Below are 27,829 nucleotides of genomic sequence, written 5' to 3'. Positions count from 1 at the left end.
CCTTTCTGCTGGCGAATATCACATACTCAGTATTCCAGAATAAAACCTCTTCCTGACAGTGTCCAGTTTAGTGAACAGCCTCCCTCATCCTGTGCATCGTTTTATTTCTAGCCTAACTATGTGCGTGTTATATCTTTGCCTTTCAATTACTGTGTAAATGTAAGAGGTTATATAGCTGCGGAAGGTTGATTATGGTTTATGCTCTGCACATGAAGGGAAAGTGAAATAATGGCAAAACAATATCTACAGCACTGGAGGAGTTAATGTCTCGGTGTGGTTATAATGAGTAATTTTATCACTGCTTTTTTGCCAGCTAGGACAAGAAGTTTAGAATAAAAACAGAACAAGAAGAGAGGGAATGGAGGTTAGAACACAGTATAAATAAGTTGCTTTGCTGAGGAACAGGATGGAGCTTCCAGCCCGGCATGGGAAGCTCCTGGCCCTGCTGCAGGTACTGTGGGCAGTGGGAACAGCCCCACTGCTGGCCAGGGCCTGGCCTGGCACCCGCTCCAGTCCTTGGCTGTTCTCCACAGAAAGAGGCTTCAGTAAAGGAGACACAGGCCCCATCCTAGCACCCTCCCAAGCCTGGGCTTGAAGGAAACATCTGAGCTTCCACTTCTCATTTTAGGGACTCTTTTGTATGGCTCCTGTTCCTGCTGGGAAACAACCTGTTATGAACAGAACCAAAACGGTCCTGACACTCTCCTGCCTTTGGGAGCTGAAAGCATCCAGCAGGATCGGACCCTGGGGCAGCCCTTCAGCTTGGGAATGTTTCTTCTTTGCACAAAACTTGTAGCTTTATGGGGAGAAAATCCCAGGGAGGGGAAGGAGCCAGCCCCAACCAGGCAGTAGCTGAAGCACTGGCCTTTCGACTGTACTTTCCTTGCTGTCTTTCTTAATTTAAGGGATAGGTGTGTTGTAAAAGGAAGCCCTGGATGGCAAAAGGCAGAAGCACAGGGCAGGCTCAATGAGAAAAACAAACTAAACAGAAATGGAGCTAGAAAAGTTGTTTAAATATCTTGTACAGTTCATCTGGAGAACAGTCCCAAGCCCTGCTCTTGCTACATTTTCTTTGGCCATTGAACAGGCTCAGCTGGTGACCATATCATTGCTGTTTTCTCAGGGCTGTGCCTTTGCAGAGGGACACAGTGTGTAGCACGTGTGGATTAACTTCAGCAGCGAGCTCCTGCATCGCTGGGCTGAGAACAACCATCCTACCATGTGAAAGGCTGCAAGCAACAGGGTTCAGGGGCTCCCTTTACCAAAGGACAGAGCAGCCAAGTGGTCAGGATCGTGCAGACCTCTCCTGGAACCTTCCAGCTCATCCTCAGGTCAGTGACATTTCAAGCATGAGTGAGACAAAGTGGTAACAACAGACAAATGTGATTATTTTCCTTTAGCCTAAGTCACAGACTGGCACCTGGAGTGGTGCTTTGACAGGTACATATTGCACTAGACTCGTCAATAACATTGGTAAGTAGATAATAGCACCGTGGTAAAATGACTGAAGGGAAAGTTAGAATGAATGCTCATTTTGTCTTAATGAAAAGATCCCCAGGGGAAGGGGGGGTTTACACATCCCGAAATAGTGAGACAGTAAAAGCAAGTTGTCCGTAAGTGGCACTTTCAAGGAAGCACAACTAAACCTTCTGTCAGACCAGGCTAGAAGCACCATAAGCCGGGCTTGCAGTGCCATCCTTGTGTTCTCAAAGAGTAAAGATGCTCATGAGGCCAAGCAAGTCTTTGGGCTGCAAAGAGACAGACAGGACAGAACTAGCCCTTGGACTTGCCAAGGGAGGATCCTTGTTCATCACAGGGGTCCCAGCTTCCCTCAACGGCTTTGGAATAGGTCGCCTGACATCCTCCCAGATGCCAGGGCCTGGATGGTTTTATTCCTAAAGGTGCTGAGGAGGAGGGTTAAAAATAACATTTAATTCTTCTAAGAAGGTGCTTATGCAAAGTGTTCCACTTTTTATGGTTATACATCCAACCACACTGAATCCGGAGTGAAGCAGAGAGACTGCTGCAAAGCACAGCCTGAAAGAGCAGGCGTCAGTGAGACCAGAACTCAGGCATCTGATGGTCTGGGAAGGATATTTCTCAATCCATCACGGATCTCTGCTGCTGTAGAGGTTTGTGTTAAGTGCCTAGCACCCCTGTGTTGGTTAGCAAATACACCATCCGTGACAACAGCTGTGTTTATTTCACTTGCACTCAAAATGGGGAACAAGGGCACTTGATTACAGACCAGAAGGGTCTGCTCTTCCAGGCGACCCTCTGGATCACAGAGCAGTTTGCTGCAGAGCCAGATCCTTGCCATCATCCCAAGCACCTCCCTGGGTTTGATGTACAGTCACTAGGGTAAAAGTTATTCCAGGTAGGGTTTGCTGAGGAACTCACTCCCCTGCCTCCCTTCTCCCTCCCCCAAAAGAAGATGGGTAGATGTCTCCTTTCTGGTTACCCCCTTGACTCCTGGATCAAACAGCGTGAAGCAAGGTCCCACCACAGCAGCTCGCGCCTTCTTCCCAGTGATTTTTCTTTTTTGTATTAATTTTAAACTTTTTTATCAAAAACAGACAAAAAAAAGACAGTTTATGGCTAACGTGGGTGAAAAGGAAACGCGCCCAACAGCCGTTATGTGGGGCAAAGCAGGAACCCAGAGAAGGAGGAATGGATGTATTCCGTGGAGTACAGCCCGTTGGCCTGGTCCGAGGGCATTTGTACCCAGACTTGGTCGTTCTCCTTGAGTTCAAGCACGGCACTGCCCGAGGCCTGGTCCAGGTAACCCTTTTTGTACTCGTCGTAGGTGTAGGTGGCAGGCACGTTGTTCTTATAAAGCGCCACCCAAACGTTGGTCCCTTTGACGTGCACGTGGTAGGCAAAGTAGTAGATGCCGGATACGGGGCAGGTGAATATCCCGGTGACCGGGTTGTAGCCGTTGTGCCCGTTATACAAAGTCCGGTCAAACTTGACCGGCATGCCCGAGGCTGGGAATGGGGAGGTGAGGATGGCGGTGAAGGCTGGTGCGATGCGGGCGGACAGCTCTCCTCGGCCATACTGCGGCTTCCCTGGCTTCCCATTGCCCAGCACGGCCCCTTCCACGCCTCCGTCCGGGAGGTGCAGCCCCGCGATGCCCGTCTCGTCGAACACCCCCGGTGCTCCTGGCGGCCCCGGTGGCCCCGGTGGTCCCGGTGGCCCATTCAGCCCCGGCGTTCCCGGCATTCCCGGTGGGCCGATGGGTCCGGCCATGCCGGGTTCACCGGTCTTCCCCTCACCGGGAACCCCAGGGAGCCCGGGCTCCCCTTTCAGCCCCGGTAGCCCCTGAGGCCCCATAGGACCTGCGGGTCCCTGCAAGCCTGGGATGCCAGAGGGGCCCCTCAGCCCTGGCTGTCCTGGGATCCCACCGTCCCCTTTGGGCCCAGGGCCACCCGTCAATCCTGGCACCCCAGGGAGCCCGATGAACCCTGGTTCCCCCTTGGGGCCCATGGGGCCAGGGGGTCCCAGTGACCCGGGCAGGCCCCTTTCTCCCGGCACCCCCGGCTTCCCTGCGAAGCCATTGGGGCCCTGGTCCCCGCGCATCCCTGGCATTCCTGGGGGCCCGCTCGGCCCCACATCCCCTTTGGAGCCGGGCAGCCCATGCTTGCCCGGCAGGCCCATTGACCCCGGTGGGCCCGGTGGCCCGATGATGCCAGCGGGGCCTGGCTCGCCCGGTTCCCCATCAACGCCAGGTTCCCCTTTATCACCGATGGCTCCTGGCACCCCGGGCTGCCCGCGGTCTCCTTTCAAGCCAGGCATTCCCGGCTTCCCATAGCCCGTCGGGCCTGGCAAACCAGGGAGGCCGCGGATCCCAGGCTCTCCCTTTGGTCCCATTGGACCCTGTATCCCTGGCACACCCGCAGCACCCGGGACACCGATCCCATCGATGCCAGGGGGGCCCCGGGGCCCCATGGGGCCGGGCTCCCCATTGACACCAGGCCCACCTGGGGGGCCCATGTCACCCTTCTCCCCCGGTGCCCCCGGCAGCCCGTCAATGCCAGGTTTGCCAATGCCAACGGGCCCTGGAGGCCCTGCAGGGCCAGGAGGGCCCCCGTTCCCCCGGGGCCCTGGTAACCCCGGCTTCCCCACCCCATTCTCACCCTTCATCCCTCGCTCTCCGCGGGGACCCGGCTCCCCTTTTGGGCCGGGTTCACCTCGAAACCCAGGCAAACCAGGGCCGCCCTGGGGACCCGGCTTCCCATTGACGGAGATGCCGGCTGGCCCTGGCAGCCCCGGGGGGCCGGGCAGCCCTCTTGGCCCTTGCTCTCCTCGCATGCCAGGCTCGCCCTTGGCTCCGGGCATCCCTTTCATACCAGCCTTTCCGGGGAGCCCTGGGATGCCAGGTTTGCCGATGCCCGAGAAGCCAGGGGGCCCAGCAGGCCCAGGCTGGCCGTGCATTCCCGGCTTCCCTGTGCCCGGTTTTCCTGGGTAGCCGGGAGGCCCTGGGGGTCCACGTGGGCCGGGCTTCCCTGGTGGTCCCGGCTCCCCTTTGAGGTCCATCGGCAGCAGCGGTGGCATGTCTGTGGAGAGAGGGGACACAGCATCAGTGGGACCGGTGCTGGATGTGTGCCCGGTGCGTGATGCCCTCGGGTGTTAGAGCTGCAGGATCTGTCCTTGCAGGAGTGCCCTTCTCTAGGAATGGTTTCATTTCAACACGGGCACTGTGGCTTCCTGGGCCACCACATCAGCAGGGCTGTCTTGAGGCAAGACCTTGGCCAGAGCCCAGGGTACTGATCCAAGCCTTACTCCATCCATCCCTCCACAGAGGGTGTCAGCAAGAGCAGCAATTGCCGTCGGCTCTGGCAGCACTGCCCATTGATGACCCACTGTGGGGCTTGCTTAGGAGCTGGATTCACCCTTGTGCTGCCTCACTTCCCAGCGGCCTCGAAAGCATCGTGGGATTTGGTTGCTCCTGCCTGGATTCAGTGGAGAGGCTGGTGCCAGAGCGAGCCAAGACTGAGGATAATCCCTGCAGCCCATCCCGCGGGTCCAGGGCCTCAGGAGACCTTTAATCCTTTGGGATTAAAAGGAAAACTCTTGGCCATGTACTTCAGAGACCAAAGAGGTGATTCGTGCATGGGTTAAGCTGTGCCCGTGGTGCTCGCTGGTTCAGCTCCCGTGGCCAGCAAGACACAGAAGAACTCCCCAAAGAGAATGAAAAAGTGCTGAGCATGGAGGAAAAGCCAAGAGCTTCGAGGGAAACGCAACCTCTGTTACGTCCAAATGAGTCAGCCCAGCTGGGAACAGGCTGGAACCACTTGACATTTAACGAATTTATAGAGCTCTTTTGCAAACGGATATAAGAAAGGAACTAATGGGCTGAGAGACTCCAAAGGAGAGGAGAGGCAGATTCCATGCCCACCGCAGCTTGGGGCTTAAAGCACAGACATGAGCATGAAGGACTCCCTGAGGCTGGATGCTGCGTCCCACGTGATACCAGGAATGGGCGAGAAAGGATAAATCTGACACAGTCTTTCTTGGGAAGTTTGTAATTAAAGGAGCGTTTAGTAGTGGCTGTGATGGGAGATGGGAAAGGGCTTTGACATCTCGGTACATCATTCCAGCTGGGAACAGACCTGCATGGTCAGGTTCCTGGGCTGGGGATGGACCATGGCTAGGCTGGGGCAGAGCATGGTGCCCCAGTGTAACTGAGGAGGGGGCAAGGGGGTCCCTGAGCTCTGCTGGGCACTGAGGACACTGAGCCTGGGTACCCACAGCACCAGGAGCTGCCACACGGAGAGCTTCCAGTCAACGGGAAGAGATTAGGGGAGATTTGAGACACGTGAAAGGAATAACCATGGCAGCAGCAGGCACCGGTGCCTCAGAAGTGGCTTTACCTTTCCTAAGCCCAGCCATTAGCTCTGGCCATTCCCAAGCCTGGTGCCTGCTTGTTTTCCTTCTGGCACTGGAAACGTTTTCAGAGCTTATCTGTAAATCAAAGCCTGGCTCACATCCTAGGCTGCGATCGAGGTCACTTGGCTCTCTTGATGGAGGAAATACTTGTCTGTCAAGACATTGCCACTGGATTTCTGCATCCCTCCTGCTCCTTCCCCCAGCAAGCGGTGTGGGAAAGGAGGCAAAGGGAGATGGGAAGGGTTGCACTGAAGCAGATTTCTGGAATTCTGGAAAAACCCATTTCTGCAGACAATGATTTCAATGTGTTTCCCCCTCTGCCTCCCTTGTTCTCTTGTTTTCTCCTTGCCATGGTTTGAAAGGAAGGAGTGTTCCAGGTCAGTTTGCATGGAAGCAGAGCAAGGATCTGCAGCCGAGCCCACGGAGGAAGGGAAGGGAAGGAAGGGAAGAGCACACACACACACGCTCCCACACAAGGCAGCGGGAGGAGCGCCAGCCCAGCGCTGCCAGCTTGCAGGCGGCCAGGAAAGCAGACGGGAAAACCAAACTGGGGCCCTTAGCGGAGAGAAACTGGGGCAGCTCAGCCCTGCTGGTGTCCGCTCTGCAGCGCCCGTGTCTCACCACACACACATGTCTGGGAGCGCTGCGTTTCCCAGCAGCAGCATGGGGCTGTGTTCCCCTCCGGGCAGGAACAAAGCTGCCCTGGATGCTGATGCAAGGAGCCAGCAAGGGGAAGGAGCAGGCTCGGCCCCTGCGAGCTCTGCCCTGGGTACCACCACCAGGCTTTCCAGCTCCTCAGGAGCATGGAGGTGGCCGGGTGGGATCCTGCAGCCCCTCGAGCTGTGCTCAGCCCTGCACGCATGGAGGAGGGATGCAGCAGCCAACGGAGGAAGGATCCAGCAGGATGGGAAGTGGTTCCCAACCACGAGCCGTCAGCAGCGGTTCTGGCCAGCGCGGCCGGATGACACTGCAGGAAGGAGAGGTTGGCTGCTCCATGGCAGAGCCTGCCCAAGCTTGTTCCAGTGCTGCTGCCAAGCCTGTCTCGTGAGAGTGAGTTTCACAGGACCAGTGTTACTGCATCCCTCATCCTGTCTTCAACTGGAGGCTCAGCACCGGATCCAGCTGCAGCCCTGCTGGGAGCTGCCGTGCAAGGGGATGGTGGTGAGATGGCAGCAGGCTGCAGAGCACAGCACGCCAATGGCAAACAAGGTTTCCCCATTAGCAGGAGCTGAGGGATCTGGATATCCCTGCTGCTGTCCTCTCTTTCCCAAGGGTTTTATGAGAGTAACCTCTGGGGCACTCCATTGCTCTGCCTCAGTGTCTCCTCTAAGCCCTGTCTAACCTGGTGAAGCTCGCAAGGCACACTCACTCCTCAGTCGGCCGTGGTTAGCAGGCTCAGTGGCAGCACAAGCATAGGAAGCAAGGGGGGGAAAGAAGGAAACCCAGCAGGGAGATACTTGAATCCAGTCCCACCAGCAGCTGAAGTGCTCCTGCACTGTGCTGGAAGGTTTTGTCTCTGGCTGGGATTCAGGGAGCAGCTTTACAACAGCTGGGAAGGGGGCAGGGAGGCAGGGGGTTTGCCGTGTGCTTTCTGAGCTCAACTCCTGATAAGCCATTCCGCCCTGCAGTAAGCCAGCACCCCCAGCCCAGCCTGCTCCAGTTTCTCCTCCCAGAGCCAAGACTTTGGCTCCCCGGAGGGTCTGGGTCTGTGTGAACACATGGGGAGGGCTCCAGCAGCCATTCCCGAGGGCAAAGCACCGACCTGGGGGATCCAGGCACCTGAGCACCAGCACTGCCCCATCCCACAGTGCTGCCAGCGGCTGCATGGGGGCAGAGTGCTGGGGCTTGTGTTTGGGATCAAGGAAAGGGCTCAGAGCCCTTGAAGTGAAGGTGCTGCTGCTGCCCTGGGTGCACCGTGGGGCAAGGGGCACCGCGAGGAGCTGCAGAACCTCAGTCACACTCAACACTTGCTGTTTGCACAGAGCCTGGAGCAGTTCCCCACAGGTGGGGCAATTGCCAGGTACTAATAACGTGCAGGCAGGGCTGGGGGCGCAGGCAGGGCTGGGGGTGCAGGCAGGGCTGGGGGCGCAGGCAGGTCTGGGGGTGCAGGCAGGGCTGGGGGTGCAGGCAGGGCTGGGGGCGCAGGCAGGGCTGGGGGTGCAGGCAGGGGAGCTCAGGGCAGGAGGCTGGGGCTGGAGCCCTGCCTGTGCACAGCACATGGAGCTGAGTGGGAAGTGATTTAACACTCATGGGGCTTCTGTCGCTGCTCTCCAAGGGAGGAAACGTCTCTGCTGCTCTTCCCTCCCCAGGCTGGGTCCCAGCTCTGCCCTTGGCCCTCTTTCCTTTCCCAGCTGGTGTGAAATGCAGACAGGGAGAACGGAATAGGTGGAGGAGTGGAAAAAGCCTTTCCGGACAGCTCAGGTTTAACGTGCAGTGAGAGGGAGGGATGGAGAGCGACTGGGCTGTGCCTCAAAGCTACCAGCAAGTGTGCAGCAGGATGGGAGCAAAAGGCTTGTGAGTCCCCTTTGTGCACCGGTCCCATGTGGAGGGACCCAAGGGTGCTCTGCTTCAGTGAGCCTCTGTCTGTGCCCATCCTTGCCCTTCTGCACTGGGTTCAGGAGAGCTAAACAGTTCCTCTGTGCTTGGCCAAAGCTGCTTGGGACCCAAGGGCAAGGGGATGATGAGTCCCTGATGGCTGCGGATGCTCCAGTCCCCTCCCCACGTCCCCGTGTTCCCCCCGGCCCCGCAGAGCGCATTACTTACCCAGGTACTGCCCTTTGCCTTCACGGAAGGGGGGTCCCAGTGGTCCCTTCACCATGGGCTGCATGTACTTCACTTGGGCATAGCCCCCCACGCCGCCTCCCGCTGCCGAGTGAAGGCCGACCAGCATCACCAGCACCAGCAGCAGCACCACAGCATCCGGCAGCATCCTGCTCCCCTCTGCTCCTGCGGACAAAGCAACAGTGAGAGCTGCCCCCATCTGCATCCACAAGGATCAGCTGAGAACCTGGGAAGGACACAGGAGCTTGGAGCAGCTGCTCCAGTGGAAGGGGTCCCTGCCCGTGGCAGGGGTTGGAGCTGGAGGAGCTTTGAGGCCCCTTCAACCCAAACCAGGCTGTGGTTCTGTGCCACAGCAATGCTGGAAGCAGAGCTCTCCTCTGCCCATCCCACTGGAGGCAGCGGTGCCGGTGCCATTCCAGTGCCAGGCTCAGCCAGGGACACGTTGCCACAGTCCCAGCGGTACAGGGACCAACCACCTTTGTTGTGTTTCTGTCTTCGGGGCGAGACGTGGAACGTGTGTTTTTATGAAGCATTATTTCACCAGGATTTGTTTAAGGGAAAACGAATCCATTTTAAGGGATTGCAGCTGTAAAAATACAGTTTCTGCTAAATAAGAGAGAGAGCAAACCCCTGAATCAGCTCTTTATCTGTTTGCCTTACCTGGTGTGACCCCTGAGCCTCCACCTCCAGCTCCCTCCCTTCCCAGCTCCCTCTCCTCCCACCTGGCCTGTATTCACCTCTGCTCAACCGGGATGTCTGCACCATCCTCAGTGAGCCCACACCATGGGAGCAGCACCCTGGGGTGCTCAGCACCTCACTGCTGGGTGCTCAGGAGCCTCTGCAGGTGTCCCCCTGTCCTGTGAGACCTCAGGCTTGGAATGAGATGGAGCCAGGGGGGAAACTGGAGCCAGAGGAAGGGAGGGGAAGGACAGGGTGATCCAGATGCTTTGGCTCCAGGTGTCAAATCGAGTCCCCTCCGCTCCACATTGAGGTGACTGCGTCTGTAACCTGGAGCCTCCAGACATGGGCTTAGCTCCTGCACGTCCTCCCTCGGTCTGCATAGGGCATCCCTCTGCCTGGAGGCGATGGGAGGGAGCCTGGCCTCAGACCCTGGTCCTCAAGGAAACGGGTCCCTGGTGCTCTGCATCCCCCCCGGCAGTGCCCAGCACTGGGGCAGGAGGCCTCCCGTTACCCAGGCTCTCCAGGCGGTGATTTAATAACCATCAAATGGAAACATCTGGAGCCTCATGTGATGGATACAGTGCGCAGGACGCGGCTGTGAAGAGGCTCTTTCATGCCTGAGCTCTCCTGCCTTATGAAGTGATAATTAATCACCACGAGCAGCCCTGGGCGCTCTCATATCCCAGCGCAGGTTGCAGACGTCGGCTGGTTCATGGTGCAGATGGCACAGTCCATCCTCTGCTGCGGTGCATCCACTTTTCCTCCTTGGAGCAGTTGTGGGAGGAGAAGCTGAGCCCGAAGAGCCCATAGAGAGGAGCCCTCCGGGTTGTGTCCCCCCAGGATGCTGCAGCAGGGATGGGGCTGAGCAGCACCGCTCTGCCCGGCTGCAGGGGGGGGAGCACGGCGTGCACCGAGCCCCTTGGCTCGGCTTCAGAGCGCAGCACGGCCGCGCTCGCGGTGCGAGCATCGGCTCCGCTGGCAGCCGCGGAGCAGACGTGTTAAAAACCCCTGGCACGCAATGAAAGCGCCGGGGAAGGGAAAAACCTCTCACTTCAAGCATGAGAAAGGAGACAAGAAATGACACCTTCTTCTAGCGGCAGCCGGAGGGCAGGAGGAGGCAGAAGCTGTTTAAACCCAGCAGTAAAGCAGGATCAGTGCAGGGCGCTGCTCGCCGGCCCTCACCCCGGCTCCATCCCTGCACCAAACCCGGGGTCCCGCAGCCCCCATGGAGTTTGCTGCGACACCGGGATGAGCAGGATGGGGCCGTTGATGCGCTTCAACCACATTGGTGTGGTCCCACACTGGGAGCACGGCCATGGGCACCACCGGGGCAGAGGCTCACTGATGAGCACCGCGCACTCATCCAGCCCAGAGGGCTCTGCAAGGAGACAGCACCAAGAAAGCAGCCGGTGCCTGTGGGTGGGCTTGGACGCCGCCGTGTCCCATCGAGCTGCTCCATCCTCCGGTCACTGCAATAGGGAACTAAGGGAGGTTTTCCAAGGCCAACACGGGGTGGCCGCGCTCCAGCAGGACGGGAACGCTTTGGGTTCACGCTGCACATGCCTTAAGAATAACAATGGAGGGAGCCGCGGCCGCAGAGGAGCCGCTGGAGCCGAGCGCACCCGGTGCTCCCGCAGGCTGAGCCGGAGCAGGATTGGCAGGAGCCGGGTCCTCAGTGCAGGACAACAGCCCCGGAGCCGCCGCAGCCACGGAACAAGGAAACGTTTTCCTTGACGGAAAGGAAATACCGACCCCAGGGGCAGCGCCTGCACTGGGCACAGCACGGCACGGCACAGCATGGCACGGCACAGCACAGCATGGCACATCATGATGCATTGCCCTCCAGCACAGGCCCGTGGTGCCTTCAGCCCACAGAGCCACAGAATGGCCTCATCTCTAACCTGAGCCTGGTTCAGTCTGAGCCCATCACCCCTTGTCTGATCGCTACGGTCCCCAATGAAGAACCCCTCTTTGGCGTAAGCCTTGCTGCTGGTGGTGGCTGTGTCCATCCATGTTGCTCCGGTCCAGGCAGGGATTGCAGCCAAATTAACACCAAAGCTGCTGGGTCTGTGCTGACCAGTGACTGCTGCAGGGAAGGGCCGTGGCCTGAGCTGCTGTTGGTAGCCATGGGCCAGCCGGTGCATGTGAGGCCCAGGCCATGGGGATGCAGGAGCAGCCTGGGGCTGGGCTAAGCACCAGACATGGGACACTGGGCTCTGCTCACCCTCAGTCACAAACTTGGTGCCAAACTGGCCTGGGTGTTTCCCCCTCGATGACACCACGATGGTGTCTGGCTGGCACAGGGGCCATGGCAGGACCCCGAGCTCCATCACTAGTGCTGACAACGGGGTCGGGGCCACCACTTGATCCCTCACCCGTGGGGTCAGGGAGCAGCTTAAGGCGATTACTGCCCCTCGGTGCGTGCCGGGAGCACCGCAGGGCGTGAGCCTGCTGCAGGTCACAGCTCAGGGCTTAATCCTGCCCCGGCTCTCAGACCCGCGGCCAATGCTGCCGGAGCCAGGGGTGCATGGGGAGCAGCCATCACCAGGGGTGTCCGGAGACACACAGACCTCCGGGGTCAGACCCGGGTCTGGGGTGGGGGGAACCCTGCCCCAAAGCTGCAGAACCTCCTGGTTCCTGCCCATGGTGAGAGCCTGAGCTCGGGCTCAGCATCCCTGCGGCACTGGGGTCCCCTTGAAACAGGGATGGGAAATCCCCCTGGGTGCCCATGCGGGACCCCAAGGGACGTGTTCGCCCCTCGCCCTGGTCCTGATGGGGGGTTCAGCCCCCCGGTCCCATCCTTCCCCCACCGCCAGGCTCAGCCCCACTGACATACCAGACTGCGCAGCAGTAATAGCAGGGTTGCCTGCCAGGTGCATAGTTTGACCAGTGGGATCACACGTGCCAAACCACAGGTATTTTATGAGACGTTTCCTGTTATGAAGACATTTTTGTGGGGATTCATTTTTTTCTTCCCTTCTTCTTCCCCTCTCCTCCTCCTCCTCCTCCTCCTCCTCCTCCTCCTCCTCCTCCTCCTCCTCCTCCATTCCATCCCAGCAGGACAGTGCCTGCCTGGGGCACAGCAGAGACTCCTTTCCCAATAGCCACGAGTTGGAGCAAAGCTGGAACCGGAGCGCTGGGATATGCAGTGATGCTGGAGGGTCCCAGCCCCTTTTCCTCCCCGGCAGCCTCTGGGCAGGGTCTGGAGCCCCTCTCCCATGCTCTGTGCAGCCGCAGCATTGGGGCCCACACTGTGTGAAGCCTGAATTGCTCCATGAGCCCACACTGTGACCCGGGCACAGCCTCCAGTACCGGATCCTGGTGGGGGATGTGGAGCATCTGCCCAGAGACCCCAGGCAGGGCCATGGCTGCAGGAGCATCACCCCCCGAGCGCCGGCTGGGTCAGCCAAAGCAGCCCCACTGCAGGGACACATAAGCTGGGGTGGAAGCAGACGGTGTTTACCCGGAGTCCCTGGGTCAGAGGCTGCTTTTCCCTGCACACAAACAGCGTTTTCCAACACACCAGAAATCCGCTAATCCTGGAGGGACCCGCGGAGAGCGATTCCCATCTCGGGGAATGTGTGGGCAAGCAGCCATCAACCGCAGACATTTAAACTCCCAGCCTCGTGCTGGGGTCACTGCCTTCATTATAACGAGCTGTGGTCCAGGCCAGAGCCTTCTGGGGTGCTCAGATCGGCCCAGGCAGCTCCTCGGGGGGATGCAGCTCCTGTGCCTGGGTGAATGCAATGATGCTAAGGCTGCTCCAGCCCCTGTCCATGCACCCCATGGAGCAGGGAGTGGAGGGGTCAGGAATGCTCAAGGTGCTGAGAGTGAACAGGGGAGAGGTCAGGTCTGAACCAGGTTCATCCCTCAGGGATGAAAGGAGTGTTTGTTCTGCAGGATGTGTCTGTTCCATCCCATCCAGGATCATCTCCTGCCTCAGACCTCAACGCTGCCATCCCACCCCTCTGTTCCTGGCCCTGATGTCCGTCCCTCCTTCAAGAGCCCCCTCTGGTTGTAAACAGGAGCCTCAGCGTTGGCGCCTGCCCTCTCCATGCTCCATCCATCACAACAGCCTCATGCCACAAGGAACACAGGCTCCGGAGCAGCGGGAGCACATGGGGACAGCAGCTCCAGAGCCAGTTCCTGGTGCCACTGGTTGTCAGCTCCCTCCCACGTTACCACCACGGCATTCCTTGCGCCATCGTTTCCCCAGGCTGAGCACCACCAGCACCCTCCCAGCTGCCCAGATCCGATGGGGAATGTGTGAGCTGCTGCTTCCCCTCTGCAGAGCACAGGGAACGTGTCCCAGGCTCCCGGATGGGAACAGCCTCACCGTGTTTATCCTCACAGTCACTGTGGGTTAGTGTCAGGGGTTGAGCTCCCTCCTCCATTGCTTTGCTGGGTCCTTTGATCTCCCTTTCCTCTCCTCTTCCAGCTTTTTAGCAGCACCCCCAGGTGAGGCTGCTCGCCCCTGTCTGCTGCCTGTGCTGCTGCCTGTGCTGCTGCCTGTACTGCTGCCTCTGCTGCTGCCTCTGCTGCTGCCTGCGCTGCTGCCTGTGCTGCTGCCTGTGCTGCTGCCTGTGCTGCTGCCTGTGCTGCTGCCTGTACTGCTGCCTGCATCCCACAGCACATCCTCACCCTGCGCATCCTCATCCACACAAACCCCTCCGGGATAACGCTGCTGATGCTCCCTCCCCCTCTTGGGGTTCCAGCATTGCAGGGGTGACCCCAACAGGGCAAACCCCCCATTCACTGCCAACCTTCCCCATCGCTGCCCATCCCAGCACCTCACTCACAGCCCTGGGGACCAGGCTGTGTGCTGTGCACTATGGCATGGCCACAAGCGATGGGGATGTGCCCCAGTGTGGCGCTGGGGGCTCACACTCTGCCTGCCTTAGGGTTAACCCCTGCAGGTGCTGCACTGATGGGCTCTGGGCACCCGGTCCCCCCTGTCCCCGTGTGGCTGCGCCGGCTGCTGCCCCACGTCTGGGGTTAGCGAGGGGGAAATCTTGTTTATGCTTCTCCAATATCTGCCTTCTGTTTTGCATTTGCCTGTTCTTCAAAGCTAGGGAGCCGCCTCTGCCAAGATTCCGGAGGAGATCTCAGCAATGCCGACCACGCTCCCACCGCACTCAAAGAAAACAAACGTCAGGCCAAGGATTGATATGAAATAGTTTAAAAATGAGAAAAAGCTGCCTTAGAGCTGGGTTTACATTAAAACCCAGCTCAGGAGCCGGAGCCTCGCCCGCCGCGGGGGGATTGGGTTACCTGCCCGCTCCCAACCCTGCTCACCGGGGGCTCGCCAGGCCGACATGCGGAGCAATGGGTCCTGGTTCTTCCCCCCAGCATCCAGCCAGGGACCCTCCCAGCCTGGTTTGCTCAGCACATCCCCATCCTGGCCATCACTGACCCGAGTTCCATCCCAGCATCTCCCTGCGGCAGCGCCCAGGGCAGAGCATCCCAACGGGGACCAGCTCCTGCTGGGTGTGGGGTCAGGATGGGCAGTGGCAGAGCTGGGTGAGCTGTGGGGCAGCACAGTGGGGAGCAGGGGCTGACAAGCCTGACCTTGGCTTGGGGCTAGCAGAGGGTTAAGACCTTGTTTGCCTCCCAGTTAACCCAGTCAAGAAAACAAAGCATTTGAATGATGTGAGCTCCCAACAGGACCCTACCCCCCAGTGCTGCATTTTGAACCCTCCCCATCCTGCTGCCCTGAGCACCCCATCCTAGCTCCCATCCTCATCCCATCCCCATGCTGGCTCCCATCCATCCCCATCCCTGCTGCTCCGGAGCCATGCACCACAGGGCAGCTCCCGTGTCCCGGCGGCGGCGGCGGAGCTGCAGCTGCTCATCACAGCCCAGCGATGGGATGGAGCTGGTGGGGAACGGCTCTAGTTTGTGTTCCTTAACTCACTTTAATTCACGGGCGCTGATTGAGGGCCCCGCAGCCCGAGGGGAGCGGTGGAAACTCTGACAAAGCGCTGCCATAAACGCGGCTCCCTCCGCCCGCCTGGCGCTGGCCCCGCGCTGCCGGCTTGGGTTTCAGCTCCCCCTGCTCCATAAGGAGCCTGCACCGGGGGCTCTGCAGGGCTCCCTGCACCCATCCCAGTGCCCCCCCCGGCACGTGCCTTTGTGCCGGGACAGACATGGATCTTGTTCCCGGAATTCAGCGTGTCCGGGGCTGTCTCAAGGCTCCAACGCGGCTGAATCAGCTCCTCGGGTCCTCAGCTCAACGTTTCACTCCTGGTTTTAAGTCAGTTTCCACATTCCCTTTGTCTCGGAGCCGAAAGCCTCACAGGGAATTCCAGTGGCTCCTCTTTCCCGGGGATTACACCAACCCCCCCCGTGCCCCTCCGGCCCCATGGCAGAGGCAGCAGTTTCCTCCCCAGGGGTGCACGGGGTCTGGGCCAGCCGGGTGCTGTGTCCTGCTCCCCATCCCCACGTGCACCCTCTCTACTGGTCCCAAACAAAGAGCTTCCAACCTCATGGAATGCTGCAACCACATCATCAGGCTCCCACCTCCCGGTGCAATCATGTCCCCTATGGAGCAGCCAGACCTGGACCACACCAGAGCAGCTGAAAGGAGAATGGGATGGATGGGATGCACCAGAGCATCCCAAGGGAACAAAACAACTTGTGGACTCAGGTGGGAGAGAGGAGCAGCCAGGGCAGCACAGGCAATGAGTGGATACAGGACCAAAGAGCTGGGGACCTTCACAGGCTCCAGGGCTGAGGAGCATCCCCCTTGGGCATCTCCATTACCACTGACCCTTCACCAAGCAAAACTGGGTCCTGGAGCCCAAGCACCAGTGCAGAACAGACACCTGTGTCCTGGGGGCTGGAACTCGATGATCTTCAGGTCATTTCCAGCCCTACCTATCCTGTGAGTCCCTTTTCTCAGTGGAACTTGTTCATTCCTGTTAGAGACACCAGTCCCGAGGCAGGAACGCAGCTTGGGGCTGTCCCCATGTCCCTGTAAGGCTCCCACAGGCACCTTTATCAGGAGGATGGGATGGAGCCTGCAGTGGTGATGGCACAAGGGATGTGTCCTGTCCTGGACCAGCTCGGGGGGACTGGGGGGGCTGCGCTCAGGCCTGGGGATGTGTCCATGACAAACCCCCTGGTTCAGGCTTCAAGCTGGAAAAGGATCCAGCTCCTCTTTGCCAGGCAGAGCTTCCCTCCAGGCTGTGTCATGTGGGAACCTCCCCCTGTCCCTGCCCAAACCAGGGCTCATCCTGCCCAGGGCTATATGGGGCACTGAGCATGGGGAGGAGCCCCTGCCTCTGCACCCCTTCATTTGGGGACAGGCTGCTGGGTGCTCGGGAGGGGACTGGCTCCCACTCTGCCACATCCTGATTGTTCCATGTGTCAGGAAGAAGATCCCAACCCAGGGAGCAGATCCCAGTCTGGGGCAGATGCTGGCACATTGCTGCCTTCTAGGAAAGGGTGGGCACGTGGCATCCCCGGCTCGGGGCTGTGGATGCTGCGCTGCCGTGCTGGCCTGGCACTGACTGAGCTTCACATGTGGCAAAGAAACATGGGGAAAGAATTAAATGCACTTTAATTCATCCCATTTTCTAGAGGACAATTCTAGCACCAAAAAAAGCCCAATGAACAAAAAGAGAAGAGAAACCTGAGAAGCTCTTGAGCCTCCAACCCGGGAGCTGCTGGGATGGCAGCAGGCAGGGTACCCAGGGGGGGTCAGGGTGCCCCAGATCTCAGCACAGAGGCACTGGTTGGACTGGGCAGCACCAGCCTCGCTGCAATGGAAACAACTGGAGCGAGCGGAGCTGGGCAGCAATGGGAGGGGAGTCCCGGAGGATCCCACCCCATCCCAGTGCTGGCCAGGGCTCAACGCCTACGGTGCCTGCAGGCTCCGGAGCCTTCCTGCACAAGCCCACGGACATTTTCCACCTCATTTACAGCAAGAGCATTAAATGCTGTTTTCCAAAGGCACAGCAGCTGCAATGCCAGGCCCTGGGTGGGATTTGGCATGGGGCCGATGGGAGGATGGATGGCCCCAGCCACGGTCGGGTGCCGGGAACCCCGCATCCGTGCTGGCCCTTGGCACACTGCAGCCGGTCCCTAAGGGAAGCACTGGGGCCACCACTGCCTCTGTCCCCACAGGCTCCCGGATGGGTCCTGCCCTGTGCTTGGCTCCCGGCGCTGCCGGGATGCTTTTGTTGGGAAGTTAGGGCTGCCCCTTCCCACGGCCCCCGCTGGGCTCTGCCAGCGTCCGACCATGCCCCTTGTGCCAGCAGAAAGTGAGCCCTGAGCAAAGCCAGTGTCCCACTGCCTCCAAGCATCCCATCACCAAACATCCTGGCTACTGAGCACACTGGCTCTGTGCACCTCAGTGGGGCCATGGGGCTGTTCCAGGGGCTTCCAGCACCACCCAGAGAGGTGTCCGATGCTGTTGGTTACAAACGCACTGGCTCCAGCCCAGCTCCAGCCGGGTCCCATGCAGGAGAAGCCCAAAGGAGCCAGCACAAACAGAGCCAGCAGCATCCCCACACTGCAGGAGGGAACACGAGAGGGCCAAGGATGCTCCAGCTGAACCAAGGATGGATGTGCCTTGGTACCATGGCTCCAGGGCTGGGATCCAGCTGCCACTCTGGGTTCAGAGCTGCCAAATGTGTGGCACAGAAGTGCTCATGCCCTGCTCAGAGCTGCAGTTACTGTGGGACCTGTGATGCTGCAGCTGCCCCCAGCTTCCTGCCCTGCTCCCTGGGCCCTCCATAGGGACAATCAGCCCCGCTCGTGGTCGGTGCTGTCTGCAGGGACAAAGGACCTTACACACTGGCTGGGGTGAGGGTCCAGCCATGTTTGAGAGGCCAAAAGGGCTCCCGCATGGATGGGTTCCCCTTGGCACCAGCTCCAGCCCCCGGCAGTATGGCAACAATTGGGTTATTGTGAGTGTGCCGCTGGGGACATGGGTGAGATGGGGAATTCCACAACCCGGCACTTTCCCCTTGTCCCACTCCCTTTCCCAGCCCAGGCTAATCCCTTAAGATGCTCTGTCAGCACAGCCACGGTCCCGCAGCCTGCACGGGGGGACGGCAGCTCCCGGCCCCCCTCTCCCTTGGGCACCATCCAAGGGCAAAGGCTCTGCAGTGACGTGGTCCCAGCTTCTCCCTTCAGAGCCAAGGTGGGAGCAGACAAAAGCACCGGGAGCGCCAGCTCCATCCGCTCCAGGGACCTGGCTAATGGGGTCCATTTGCTGGGTAGTTCTTGGAATAACAAATTGTATCATCCAAAAAAGCCAAACCACAGAAGGGGATCGGCTTCCAGCCCGGCTCACAAAAGCCCCTTGTCTGGAGGCTCCCCCATCAACAGGAGAAAACTCCATTTAACCCAAAGCAAGAGCCCCTGCGCTCTCACGCTCTGCCCATGGATCAACCCCATCCCATGGCTGGCATCACCCGGCTCCCCTCGCACCGGGGGCATCCCCACCAGCCTCTCCTATAGGAGCATCATCCGGTCAGAGCTGGAGGCTCTGGGCACGGTGCAGCCTCACTCACCCTATTGCAAACCCCATCTCTCAATCCCTTTGGGTCAAACACACAGGGAAAGGGCAGCCCCCGGCTCCAACGTGGCTCGTGCAGGATGAGGGAAGCTGAGCCATGGATTTCCCTGCCTTAGGATGAAGGATGAGACTTGACACCTGCTAAACCCCCTAATCCTCCTCTTGTTCATCACTCCAGCTCTCCTGGGCTTGGAGCCCACGGGGGAGGCAGACAGGGACAGCGAGAGAGCCTCTGCAAGTGGTGATGCAGCAGGAGCTGAGGGCCCAACCAGATGGACCCATTGGCTGCTGCCAGTTTCCAGCTCCCATGGGCACATCCGGTGCCTGAGCTTGCAGCTGGACCCCTGAGGTCACTCCCAAGGTTGCAAACATCCATTTGCATCCTAATAGGAAGCATTACATGAGATGCCCACCTGGGTCCTGTCCTGAGAGGCTCCAAGAGGCGGAATGGCTGAAGGGGGGAGGGTTAAACCCCTTTCCAGTGGGCTGCACCCCAGAATAATGGGATTTTTTGGCTCTTCCACCAACTGAGGTTGGACCCCAAGAAGCAAATCCCATCCCATTCCAAAGGCTCCTCAGCTGCCAGCCCTGCAGGGGTCTTGCCTTTGGGAAGATGCTCCCTGCCATGCTCCAGCTCAGCAACAAGGTAGAGAGAGGTTTGTTTCTCCCCCAGCCATGGGCTCCACACCTTCACATGCAGGGCAGGAACGGCAGCTGCCAACCCCCATCCAGGAGCATCACTGCAGCCCCCAGCCCCAAAACTCACTTGAGCTGTTGGCAACTGTCAGCTGAGCAAACCCTGCTTGTGTATGGGGCAGGTTTCATCCCTGGACCCACCACCAGCCAAGGGACTCAGTCACTGCAGCATCTCCCTTCTCCCCAGCTGGATGCCCAGCTCTGGACCAGGAGCAGCCCCACCATCCCAGCTCATCTGCTGCCTGCCCAGCCCTGCTCTGGCCGCATTCCTGCCCTAAGCACCGTGGATTTGCTGTTCTTTATGAGGAACGAGAAGAATGTTTTAAATGAAATTAATTCTTATGAACCCAAGATCTCATCAAAGTTCTGCCTGGGCATGGGTTGGGCAGGAGCTCCCGTGCGCTCCATTGGCCTCCCCTGAGGGGAGGAAAGTGCTCACTCTCATCATACAGCTCTGCTTATACCTGCTCGGAGAGCTCTGAGGTCTTGTCCTGACTCATGGGCTGTGCCCAGCAGCATCACACATGGTCCATAGGGAGCAGCTCTAGGAGAGTGGGTAATGGAAAAGGCATCGGTGGACGTGCAGCACCAAACCCAGCCTGACCAGAGGAGCGCTGCGGATGCTGGAGCACCTCACACCTCCCCACCGAGCTGGTGCTTCCCAACCGGTGCCATGCGTCTTTGGCACAAACAAGGCCCATTTGTGGCACAGACAGCTCCTTGCTGGCAGCGGGAAGGAGCAAGCAGAGGTTTGGGAAGCACGCACGGAGCTGCTGGTGCCTGGCATGGCCCCACCGGCTTCCTTTGGGAGCAGACACAGGAACTGATGTGATGCTGTCCCCTCTCCCTTTCATCTGTACCACTAAATTAAACCCAAACGCCACCCAAGCCCCGGAGCAATGTGCTGCTGTCCTGGCCTCCATGCCAGGGGATGCTCAGCAGGACTCAGCACCGCTCCCAGCCGCCCTGACCTCCTTATTTACGTAACACAAAGCACTGCTTTCATCTGCTCATGCATTGCCAAGGCTCCCCCAGCGTGACCCCCGAGGTGTGGGGCACGGCCCCACATCACCCACACTGGGTCTGTGATGTGCTCCGGCTGCAGCAGGGGGGTTATCAGCTTGACCCCTCCGGGGCCCAAAGGATGTGGAATTAAAGGCAAAGACAAAAGTATCGCTGCTGTAATCCAAGCCCAGGACCTTTGGGGATCTGCCTGTGGGTTGTGAGCGCCAGACTGGCAATATCAGGAAATATGAAGAAATAGCAATAAAAGTAGGCTTGTTTCTCTCCGGCGGCTGGCTGGCTTACAGGACACTGGAGCAGCTGAGAAATACCTTTCTGCAGGCATTGACAATGCATGTTTGAGGCTGGAAATATGCTCCTCGGGCACAAAGCCCACATATTTAACCCCGGTGGGCACCAGTGTGGGTCCGGAGCAGGGCTCCGAAGGGAGCACTGGGGTTTCACAACCTCCCTGGGCACGCAGGCGCCGGGGGGATGCTGCTGGCACTGAGTGTGCAGGACACAAGGGTGATAATGGCAAGTGTTGGAATGGAAGCAAAGGGACTGCTGCAGCTCCCCCATCCCATGCCAAGCCTCCCGTTTCCTTATCGGTGCTTCCCTACAGCGATGGCTGTGCTGTCCTGACATCAGATATGCTCCTTGCAGCAATCCCTATCTCCTCCATTCCACCCGCAGCACCCGAGTGCTCCAGCCCCGATGGATTCACACTCCCGACCCTCGGAGCTGAGCCTGGAGCGAAGCCAACATCTCCAAAGGAAAAATGCAGCCAGAGCTTCCAAGTTTCGTGGTAAAACCACATGATTTTGATGGGAAGCCATAAATCAGTCCCAGGCTCTCGCAGCCTCCGGTAACTGCTTAAAACAAACCTGGGCTGAATTTTAGGGCTTGTAATGTAAATCTGAAAGCAGGTGAATTGGCTGCAGGGTTTAAGCATCGCTGCAGGAGCTGTGCACAGAGCAGGCCCTGCTGCTCCAGATGGGCCCGATCCTTGGCTGAATGGGCTCAGCTCTCCCTTAAGGCACAACCAAAGCAACTTCCACCTTCGGCAGGGCATCAGGCTTATGTCTGAGGGCAGGAGATCCCCAGGCACAGCTCCATCCCTGCCCCGAATCCATAGGAAAGGAAATGTGGGCAGGACCCATCTGCCTGCAGCTTGGGGATGGGGGATTTTGGGGCAAAAGGGGCAAATCCTCACGTGCCTGTGGGATTGGGGCAGTTACTTGCGGTGGTCTGGCCCCAGGGTCTTGGGTTTCGGCACAAAACAAAGGGAAGGCTCTTATTTGGCTAATGTGCCTCCAAAGAAAGGCTGTATCCTTGTTTGCTCCCACTACTGCATTGTCTGCGGATAAAGACAGGGGTAGATCTCATCTGATACCAGCAATATCATCTCATCCATCTGGACACGGCTCTTTACAAGACCCTGCTTTAGAATTTAGATCCCTGGGAACTTGGAAGGCAGCAGTGAAACAAAACCCTCCCCAAGAACAATAAAGAGAGATCAGCAGGGCAGGCACGGGCAGCACGGCCAGATTCCAGGGCTCCGGCATCGCTGGGCTGCTGGGGTGTGCAGTGGGTCTGCAGAATTCCCAGGGCCATATCCTGGCTGGGGAAGGCAGGATGTGTCCTGGGATTGCTGCACTTCCAGGCACGCAATAGGGATTGGTGCAGAGCATCCAGGCTGGAGAAGCGCTCACCTCTGCCTCCCTGCATCCACCGCAGGTGGACATGGATGGAGATCACTGTGCTCCTCCCTGGCTGCTGCTGTCCAAGCCCTGTCCTGTTTGGAGGTGCCTGAGGGTACAGCAGAAACCATCAGGCAGTCACCTCCAGCTCCTTTTTAACCCCCCCTCATGTCTGATAGTTCCCATCTCCTGCCTGCAGGAGCCAAGCTCCAGAGCTCGGAGGGAGGGAGCAGCCAGTGGGATGCTCTGCAAGGACATGGGGGTACAGTGGCCCTGGTGAAGGGTCCAGATCCTGCAGTGCCTTGGGAAGAGCTGAGTGATGCCCACTGGTGAGTTGGGCTTTGAGAGCAGAGCTGAGCATCTCACCAGCTGTACTGGTCCCTAGACTCACCCCAGCCCTGCAGGGATGTTTCTCTGGTATGCTCCCATCCATCCACCCACCCATCCATCCATCCATATCCATCCATATCCATCCATATCCATCCATCCACATCCATCCACCCACCCATCCACATCCATCCACCCACCCACCCATCCACATCCACCCACCCACCCATCCCTCAGAGCCCTGCTCAGCCAGGTTGGATCTCATCGTGTTGCAGTTCAGAGCCAATGCACAGGGTCACGCAACCAGAGCAGCCCTGGGGCAGAGGCCAGGCAGCAGGGATGTGACTCGGGAATGGCTCCAGCAACAAGGGGAAAAGGGAAAGTTTATTGTGTCTGTGCCGGCGTCCAAGTCACCAAACAGGGAAAGCTGAGGCCTGACTGGGAGGGGAGAGCCCAGGGGAGCCAGCAGCACATGGCATCACCCCTGCTCCTATGGGATGGCTGTGGGACAGAGCCAGGCTTCCAGCAGCACCCAGCCCCTCTTCCCAAAGAATCCAGCATAGGGAACCCCTGAGTACAAGGAATGGAGTGGGGCTGAGTCAATGCCCCCCTCCACCTTTGTTAAGGCAATAATTAGCCTCTCTAATCAGCTGATGGCTGAGTGCATGGGGGAATGGGGAGGCTTGGAGGGCAGCGCTGACAGAGCCGACAGCCTGCACCCCTTATCACAGGCTTGGAGGGAGGAACTGGGGGAACCCAAATGCAATTTCATGTCCTTTCCTCCTTCCGCCTCCTGAACTATTCACTTCTATTGTCACAGACATTCCCTTTAGCACAAGGGGATGGAAATGCTGCTCCTCCCCAGGCTGCAACAGGAGACAATGACAGAGGGGGTACAGGAGGATGGGACGGGACCGGACCCTCTCCACCAGGGTTAATGCCTTTTGCAGGTGCCGTTGCCCAAACTCCCTTGCTCCAGGGTGTCTGCAGCTCAGGAGGAGCACAGGGCCTGGGGCCCACGGAGGTGGTTCTGTCCCTCACATCACAGATCCCAAGAGCAGAGGGAGCATTAACACCAGGAGTCTGAACTCGACCTTGCAGGCAGGGCTGTGCCGCACCAGCCGCCGAGCGCTCGGATGCACCACGCGTCCCGTGATGGATCAGCTCTGAAAACAACACCCTGCTAATCTTCCTCCAGAGCAGCCATAAAACTGTCCTCCCGGTCCCTGCCGGAGGATTTACAGCAGCTCGAAGCATCCTGGAGTGCTTGGTGGAGGCAGGAGCCCCCCATGGGTGCTGGGCCTGGCTATGGGGTGCATCCTGGCTATGGGGTGATGCACCAGGACCCCTCACCACAAAGACTTGATTTCCACCAAACCAACACTCCCCAAGGGGACTTGGATGTCCCCCAGGAACAGGTCAGCACCTCCAAGGCTGTGCCTGACCCCGATAGCCTTTTGCAGAGGTCCCATCCCGGCTGCCCTGGGAAGATCCCTCCAAAACCCCAGGAGGAGAAGGGATACCTTGGCATTGGAATGGGCACAACCCCGGCAGAGGAGCCACTGGAGGGGCTTGTGCCAGGAATGTGCCCTCTTCCTGCAGCTCCTGCAGCTCATCCCCTGGCTGGCTGCAATGGGGGCAGATGGGGTGGGCTCTGCCTGTGCCTTTGGTCACAGCCATGGTGAGCACCCCATGAGCAGTGGAACACGAGGGGCACCATCAAACCCAGGCACAGGCTCAATGGGACATGGCTGCTTCCCAGCCCTGGGAAGCCCATGCAGAGCCCACGCCAGGGGCTCAGGAAGCACCGAGGAGCACAGCCCTGGGCAATGGGAGCCCCCATGCTCCCCCCTGCCGTATCCAAGGGGGAAACTGAAACCCCGACGAGAGGCGAGAGCTGAGCTGAGCCCTTGCCAAGAGCCACGGACAGAAATATCCTTGATTTGAGCAAGGTGTGAATAACTTCTGACACTTGTGGGGCTTATTGCCTCCAACAGAATCCCCCATTCACACTCTGCGGGACTGTGTTTCATATGAATGGAATATATGAATCACTGTAAAGAATTTAAAGGCTTCCCTCTACAAAGAAAAGCTCCCTCCCTGCCTCTGCTATTGCGGATGGGCTCCACGCAGCCTAAAACAAAGGCATGGCAGGAGATGGGGACCAATCCTGATCACCAGACTGCTGCTTCCACAGGCAGCTTGGCGGCTGAGGGCAGAGCTGGGCACCTTCCACCACTCACTTCAACCCCATAACCAGCGAACCCAGCCACAGCACTCGTGTTTCCCTAAACCCCAATGAGCTCCCGACGCCTCCCGGGGTCACATCTCCCTGTGCCTTTCACTTTTTGGCTCCGCTCCCAGCCCTAAACCCCAGTTTTGGGCTTGGAACAAGCAAGTGAAGAATATGGCTTTATTTCCATTCCTCTGCCCAAGCACGCCGGGGCAATCCACTGCCCGCTGCCGGCGGCATCGGGTCAGCCTTCCTGATGGAAACCAGGCGATGCCGACTGCAAGAATCTCTCCCTGGGTTTTAGCAGTTTGGGGTTTTTTTCTCTGCTTCTTTTCCCCTTGAGCAATAGGGCGAGGAGGAAAAATGTAATTGAAGCTGGCGCAGCCTCGCTGGGTTTCCAGCTGGGATGTTTCCCCTGGCATCAATGCCTCGGCTCTGCACACGCGGTTGCACCCGCATCCCGGCGGCAAGAGGGAAGCCAAGATGGGGCTCCCAGTGCCCAGACTATGCTCAGCCCCTCAAAGAGCAGAGGCAGAAAAGCCAAGCGGGGCCAGGGATGGCCCCATTGCCAACCACAGCACTGCCCATGGCCCGGGGGCCTCGCAGGCACCAGCACCAGCTCCATGTCCTAGGCTCATAGGATCCAGCTCTGAAAGGAGCCGCTTTGTTTCCCAGTGTCCCTCACAGACGGATCAAAACTGCATTTTTACAGAAGCAATAAAAATCCCAGGAATTCACCGGCCTTATGATTTATTAAACATGTTCCTTATAGCAAAGCTGCCCATAGATGAGAAAATATCTCCGGTGGGTTATTGCCTCGCCTGGGGCTACCGTACAGGGGGGATCTTTCCTGCCTTATTGGGAACAGTCAAAGCTGGGGAACCTGGTAGATCAGGAGCCAATTACCAGCAATGCTCTTAAAAGACCCCAAATAAAATAAGCACCTTGTATTTCCCAAGGTGTTCCCGAGGAAGGGGCTGCAGGGACCTGCCCTGATCCTGCTGGGAACCCTTGGGTGCAGATGTTTGCAGCTTTGGGATGGGATAACATCCCGGCTGGGTGAGGGCCATGTGCCAAGCAGTGGCCATCCCAAAGGTCACAGCACTTGCCCTAAAACACTTTTGTTCTCACAAACATCATTCCAGCCGCAGAAGGGAAGGGTGGAAGCTGGGACAGGGCTCGGGCTGTCCGGTTGCTAAACAGAGCAGAGCCTCTGGGTGCGATTCATGGGAGAAGGTTCAAGGAGGGGGAAAAGGGGATGAGGAAAGGGATAAAGGAATGGGGACGGGGTGGGGGGGGGGGGGGAGAGCGGCGCTTGCAGGCGTCCGGAGCCGCTGGGACCCGAGAGCGATGCGCGGCGGAGCCCTTACCTCTGCGGAGCGGAGCGGTGCGGAGCGGGGCGGAGTGCGGGCAGCGGCCGCGACGGCACCGGACGGGACGGGACGGGACGGGCACCCCTCCGAGGACCGGGGCGGAGCCGGGGAGGGACGGGCGGGGAGGTGCGGGGAGGTGCGGAGCGGAGCGGGCAGCGCTGCCGGCGGGTGCGGGCGGGCTGGGCTGAGCTGGGCTGGGCTGAGCTGGGCTGGGCTGAGCTGGGCTGGGCTGAGCTGGGTTGGGCTAGGTTGGGTTGAATTGGGTTGGGTTGGGTTGAGTTGGGTTGGGTTGGGTTGGGCTGGCGGCTGCTGGGATTTCTTCCTTTTCCCTCTATTTTCCCGTTTCTTCCCCCCCCGAGGTCCCAGCCCCGCAGCGCTTCCCTGTTCCTCTGTCGCAGGAGGGGGACGGCGCAAAACAAAGCCACAAAAGTGCATCTTCCCCTCACCCTGGCCCCTTCCTCACCACCCCACAGGGTCCCACGCAGCCCTGGACCCACTTGCGCATCATCCTGCAGTGATGCGCAGCACGCGCGGGGATGCTGATGGCAGGAACACCAGCCACAGTGGTAGGAAAGGAGCCCCCTTCACCTGCAAAGCACCCATAGTGGGGTGCTGCTGCCTCCAGCACTGCCCTGGGACAGGGCAGGTTGGGGTTCAGACCTCTTCGTGGCCCATCTGGCAGCCTAGGGCTGGAGCAGCTTGCTCCTGTGCTCCCCCAAACCCCACCACCCTTTCCCTTTACATGCACAGGGTCAATCTGAGCAGGAGGTGCTCCCCTTTTCCTATGCTGGGGGGACTTCACCACCTCAAACATTCTGCTGCCCTGGGCAGAAAAGTGGGGAAATGTGGTGCCCATGCAGCCAGGTCCTGCTGCCCCTTGGTTCCATACCAGAGGTGCCCTAATCCCAATGCAGAAGGGTGCCCACAGCCGTTCCTTCAGCCACCGTATGCTGCCCGTTCCCAAGCTGGAGCAGAGGAGTCACGGCATCCCGCTGGCAGCCGCGTGCCAGGCACAACTGGGACACCCCTGGCACTGCTGGGGTGCACGGGCCCAGGGGGTGCAGGGCCTCCGGTGCACCCCGGGAGGCAGATTAGGGTTGCTGAGGCAACGGGCATGGAGAAAGCCCGTCTGGATGGAGGCCTCTGGGGCGCACAAGGGTGTTTGTTTTCTGTATTAAGAGCCGGAGCAAAGGGGGGGTATCAGACAGCTAATCCCCCCTCAATGCCTTCCCTCGGCGAGCAGCCGCGGCAGGGCCGGACCCTGCTCCCAGGAATGCTGATGTGCTCAGCCCCATGTGGTCAATGGAGATGGGGATCCTGAGCAGGCAGGACTGGGGTCCTTATCTCAGGCCATGGTGAGCAGCTCAGGGCAGCTCCAGGGCTGCTCCTGGCCATGGCTGAATCATGGTACATCATCACCTGCTGCTCAGGAACCACGGCTACATTGGGATGGCAGAAACTGCTCTGACCCTTCCATCCATCACCGGCAGTATCAGTTCCCCTGCCCGCATCCATCCTGCAGCCCCCAGCACTGGGGTGCAAGGCAGAGCATGGAGGGGCCTCCAGCAGCAGAAACGGACCAGCCTTGTTGAAGCGGAGCTCTCACTGGCAAAGCATT

The 27,829-nt window shown here is 59.0% G+C and overlaps 1 protein-coding gene across 1 annotated transcript; it reads right to left on the bottom strand.

The window, feature by feature from the left end:
* Positions 1 to 1,093: 1,093 nt before the first annotated feature.
* COL8A2 (collagen type VIII alpha 2 chain) lies at positions 1,094 to 26,267 on the bottom strand. Its single transcript, XM_034069160.1, has 3 exons — positions 26,209 to 26,267; positions 8,653 to 8,835; positions 1,094 to 4,556 (listed from the first exon to the last, which is right to left on the bottom strand). Exons 2-3 carry the CDS (start codon positions 8,816 to 8,818, stop codon positions 2,635 to 2,637), a joined length of 2,088 nt encoding a protein of 695 aa, XP_033925051.1. The 5' UTR covers positions 8,819 to 8,835; positions 26,209 to 26,267; the 3' UTR covers positions 1,094 to 2,634.
* Positions 26,268 to 27,829: the final 1,562 nt, after the last annotated feature.

This window comes from Melopsittacus undulatus, chromosome 14 (genome assembly GCF_012275295.1).
Source record: "Melopsittacus undulatus isolate bMelUnd1 chromosome 14, bMelUnd1.mat.Z, whole genome shotgun sequence".
NCBI lineage: Eukaryota > Metazoa > Chordata > Aves > Psittaciformes > Psittaculidae > Melopsittacus > Melopsittacus undulatus.
Note: the sequence above shows the minus strand (reverse complement) of the source record. Positions and strands in the feature narration are given on the sequence as shown.